General features: G+C 41.3%; 1 protein-coding gene across 1 annotated transcript in view; it reads right to left on the bottom strand.

The window, feature by feature from the left end:
• Window positions 1–574: 574 nt before the first annotated feature.
• SETD7 (SET domain containing lysine methyltransferase 7) overlaps window positions 575–4,992 on the bottom strand; it is a 46,511-nt gene continuing 42,093 nt past the window's right edge. Inside the window, exons 5-8 of the mRNA XM_017732645.1 lie at window positions 3,980–4,061; window positions 3,227–3,344; window positions 2,778–2,935; window positions 575–2,261 (exon numbers count right to left, since the gene is read on the bottom strand). Of these exons, the coding sequence (XP_017588134.1) occupies window positions 2,081–2,261; window positions 2,778–2,935; window positions 3,227–3,344; window positions 3,980–4,061 (539 nt within the window). The 3' untranslated portion in view covers window positions 575–2,080. The remainder of the gene's footprint in view (window positions 2,262–2,777; window positions 2,936–3,226; window positions 3,345–3,979; window positions 4,062–4,992) is intronic.

The following is a 4,992-nucleotide window of genomic DNA, read 5'->3' as shown; positions in this document are numbered from 1 at the left end:
GGGAAAGATGAAGTCATGCATATTTCTTTTTGAGAATCATTTACTGAAGCTGAGCAGCTGACTGACCTTTGCCAACTCCCTCTCACCTGTGAGGTTAGATGTGTCTCTGCACACTCAGGTTAGTCCCTGAGCTGTCACCTCTGACTTGGATGAGACGCAGAGCTGCAACCTGAGTGTCCAGCACGACGAGATGGGAGGTGTCACAGCTCACGTGCAGTGTGAGTGTGCACTGCTGAAGGAGTGTCACAATACCCTGAGCCTGCTTGTCCCCCGTCCCAGCACATGCACAGAGTAGCTTCCATGTAAACTGAAATGGTGAGGTGATGGAAAATGTTTATGAGCAGCCACAGGGATTAAACAGAGGCCCAGCTTAGAACCCTAGGTTCTTATGAGTAATTCCTAACTTTCCTCAGGTACCAGAGCAGGGATTCTCAGACTGCACATAAACAGCAACCTCATCCTTCCACCCGCAGTTACCAAACATTCTCCCTGCCCAGCTCCCCAGACAGCCAGACACCTCCAACAGTTCAAGCAAGCAACCAAAATGTGTTGCAATAGAAAGGTAGGTCTGATTCCCAAATAACTTATGTTATATATATACAAACTTTTTAAAACTACAAACATTTAAAGAAAGTGTTGCAAATGCATTTGAGTTTCTCCTAAGCTGCTAAACCCAAAAGAGAACATCAGAGTCACAGAAAGGCTCCAGTATCCAGACCAAGACAATACATTATTTGTCTCTTATACAGCATTAGACAAGACCAGTACAGTATCTGAATAACTGCACGACAATTTCCCTACCCCTGAAAAACCCCAGAACATAGCCCTGCAGATGAATATTCACAAGCCCCCACTGTTGGCTGCAACAAAGCTATGGATTGATTGCTGTTGCTAAATATGAGCATCAAGTGATGTTTTTACATTCATTGTTTGTCCTTCAAAAACAATCCTTTAATATCTTTTCTTTAAAAAAAAGTCTTATTTTGATACCTGAAACTATATTAATTCACTGCGTCTTAAACCAGAACTACTAAAAGATGGCTATAAGGCTATGTTGTCTTGTCAAGCGAACACACAGAAAAGATACTGCTCTCCTTCACCAAGCACTACAGTCTCCCTCAAATACATGCACCTCCTTTCAGAGAATCCATGGGAGATCCAAGCATCTTTTGCCTTGAGAACTGGCCACTTGAACAGGTGAAATACACAAACCAACTCATGGACACTGATGCAAGTAATGTGCTCACCTTCCAGAACACGTACTTCTGAAAGTCTTTCAACAGCAAGTCTGTTTTCTCCTTTTCACAAAATCTTCATGCAAAGAACAGCTTCATTTGCATGTCATAATAATAAATTAAATAAAATAAGCCAGCCGTAAAGGCTAAATAAATACTAGGTTTAGACTTGTTGCTATAATATTTAGAGAGCTACAGAGACCAACACACAGCACTCTCACATACACACATAAGCCTTTCCACTAGTTAGAAAGGATTTTCTCCTCCAAAAGGGGATTTGTAGAAAGAACAACAGACAAGAGGAAAGGGGAGTTAAAATCCAGCCTCCTATATGCTAATAAATAAACTGCTCTATTGCAAGATTCAGATCAAAGGTTTAAAAAGGTAAAATTATGCTACTATTAGAGAATATCAAAATATTACTGTTATCATCACAAGTGGCATATATGCAAAATGCAGTTGCACAATAATGCCTAGGCAGAGAGAGAGCAACACTAAAGTCTGCCGACTAAAAGTGAATGATATACCCATTTTAGTTTCTTTCTAGTCTTTTGGCATCTTTGCATATGGTGCAAAAGCAGAAGCTACCAGAGAATACCACACCTTGTATAGAGTATTAAATAATTTGTTCAGATAAGACTGGTGCAATGCTAGCTATTTTTGAAATCTGCTATGAGTAACACAGTCAACCTAGTTAGTATGCAAGAAACTTATCTCTTAACACAGAACGCAAAGTTATGATGCAACAGCATGAACAATCCCTGGCTGTCCAGTTTTCAGTATAAAGGTAGTGCATAGATCCAAGTTTCTGTTTCAGTTTGCTGAATGGAGAAAGCGCTCCCATGTCACTTTTGCTGAGCAGCCTGGAAAGCTTTCAGTTCCAGCTGGTACCACTCCGGTGCTTCTGGCCCATTCTGCCCCACAGGGTTGTGATCGTACCCATAAGCCACTGTCAATTCCTCATCCTTCTCCACAGCCCTGATGGTACGGATACACTTGATGGGCCCAAAACGAGGATGAACAAACCTAGGAAAAAAAACACCTTTGCTAGGCCCAGCTGTCAATTCACATACTCTGCCAGTCCCTTTTACAGTTTCAGAATTCACTCACTTCAGAGCAATATTGCATAATCTGATATCGAATTAGCACACTTGAGTCAACCTCATAAAGACTTAAGAATAAGAGCAAAAATACTGATTTATCAAAGCATCGGTAGTTCAGCAAATATAGCACAGTTTTAGCCAAGCTAGGATTTAGGGAGCTGTGATTATGCATTTTACAATCAAGAAGCAACTCATAAAATTCATGAAAAAACTAACAAGTGCAAACTTCAAGATACTCCATGGTGTAAGTCCCAATAGACATCAAGCACCCATAATGCCAGCCCATTTCCAACTCAGCCTAGGTGAGCAGAAACTCCTTCAGTGCCTCAACTCTTTACTCTCAGCCCACCACTGCTCCTCATCCAGCTGCCCAGGGCCCCCATGTGAGCACAGACAGCTGGGCTGCAGGTTCTGCCCCAAAACACAGGACTGTACTTACGGGTCATAGGTGCAATTAGGAGTGAAGGAATGGTTGGCCTTATGCCCCAGTGAGGCACAGTACTTGGCAGCGTGGTTGTATGGCTCTGGCACATCTATGACTGTTTCATCATCGAGGGATATTGTATTTCCATTGAGGGCCCAGTCTCTGCTGTCTACCTAGTTTGCAAGGCAAAAATCCAGTGTCTGTGTGGAGGGGTCAACTTTGTCAGCAGTTTGAAAGCCAACATTCAAAACACATGCAAATAAAGCTTTTCATGGGTATATGTAATTAAAAAAAACAACCCACACTTTTAAAAATCTGTACATAGGTGAGCATGCACTTTCTTTCAATTAAACTCCATTGTGTTAAATCAAGGGTGGGAAGGTGGTGGGAGTAAGATCCTACTATGAAAAGAAAATTTCAGAAGGTGCAATGAAAATTCAGACTGACTTTTTTCTCTTCTTTACCTCCTGGTGTGTAATTCGCACTCCGTTATAGAAGGACATCACTGTACTGGCTTCTGCTGCTATTTTTGAAAACAATCCTTCTCCAGCACTGGAAATGAGAGAGACATCCACATACACCCTGCAACAGGAACAGGGCATAGAATTAGCGAGTGGCTGCAGTATTAATTTTCAAGAAGTACAATGCTACTGGAATAAAGCCTAATACTTCAGTATAACAATAAAGCTAATAATAAACCTAATAACATTAACAACAAAACTTCTTCTCATCATCATCATCATCTATATGGAACTCCTTCCCTTCTTCTTTTCCACATGTTCTATTTTGCCAAGACTGAGATTTGGTGGGAAGCTTGGGCTGACTTGGAAAATTTTTTTTTTTTAAAGTGCCAATGTACTGTTACTGCACAATGATGGCTTCAATTCAGGAACACCCTCAATAACATATCAGAACCCCAGCAGTCCCCACAGAGCTGGGGTTGCTGGTATGTACATGCACTGAGGAGCAAGAGTTCTCAAGGTGAAGCACCACATCTTCAAGTACTCGATGGAAATTAAAGCAAGTCTTTTACTAATCACTTATTTAGATATTTCAGAGTATCAGAAAGAGCCTATGGTTGAGGTACACACAGAGCAGGGCTTCCATTTTACACACCCTTACACATCTTTTAAGTTTTGGATGAGAAAAGGTTTGCAAAATTAGGCCCTAAATATGTACCAGTAAAGAAATATGTGGAGAAGAAAAAAAAAGCCTACCTCTCTGATTCGTAAGGATCAGGAAGAAGGGCATTTGTAGAAATGCAGGATGAAGTAGATTTGTCAAAACTGTATGCTGGGCCTAAAAAAACCAAGAAATCAATGAAGGAAATAAACTAATTGGCAATACTGAGAGTATGCAATCCTTAACTTAATCCAGATATTCAAAAATTTAATTTTAATGGCTGTAAAGAATATATGTTACACTTCCAAAAAAAGGTATTAAACAGAACTGCACCTGTAAAAAGCCTTGAGATACTGCTTTGTACACTTGCCTCTGCCACGTGCTCTGAGCTCCTTTGTTCTAAGCGCGGGCAAAACCAAACGTAACTCAAACTCTTTAGCAATGTCTGATTGGCCGGTCACCCCGGGTCCGCCCCCAGTCCTCCCCTTCCCCTTCTCCTAATAAAAGAGACAATCAAGGGAGGCCCCGCCCTCTCTTGGCTCTGCTACCTTTCTGCGATCATCTCTTGTTGTCTGTCTCATTTGAAAGCTTCTAACTGCAGGAAATTGAGTGAGCAGGGAGCTATATTTCTCCCTCTTTGCTTCTACTGATGGTATTTGCTTTGCAGCTGATACAGGTACCGATTTTAGAGGTACTAAAGTGCTAGATCGCCCGTGCTACCTCTCTAGGCTGCTCGAGGCTTTCTAAGGCATTAAAGTACTAGCCTAGCCAGTATAAAGCTGAAAAGATACCTTCCACACCAAATGATGACCAGAACGCCAACCATCCAAATGGCGACCAGAATGTAGATCATCAGCCTAATGACTCTTCTGATGATGACCAAGATGTCAACCATCAAGCGGATGGTCCTTCTACCAGCAGAGACTGGGATGGTCCTTCCTCCAGCAGAGACTGGACTTTAAATTTCTTGTAATGGAGTCAGATAGTTCAAGCCTTAAGGACATATTTAGAATTAATAACTGATGTAAATTTCTATTTAGGATTAATAGTAGAGTTGTTATCTTATCAAACAAAAAGGGGGAATTGTAGATACAAAAATGCTGCTAGC

This window comes from Corvus brachyrhynchos, unplaced genomic scaffold (genome assembly GCF_000691975.1).
Source record: "Corvus brachyrhynchos isolate BGI_N302 unplaced genomic scaffold, ASM69197v1 scaffold444, whole genome shotgun sequence".
NCBI lineage: Eukaryota > Metazoa > Chordata > Aves > Passeriformes > Corvidae > Corvus > Corvus brachyrhynchos.
This window is presented reverse-complemented; position numbering and strand designations above follow the sequence as displayed.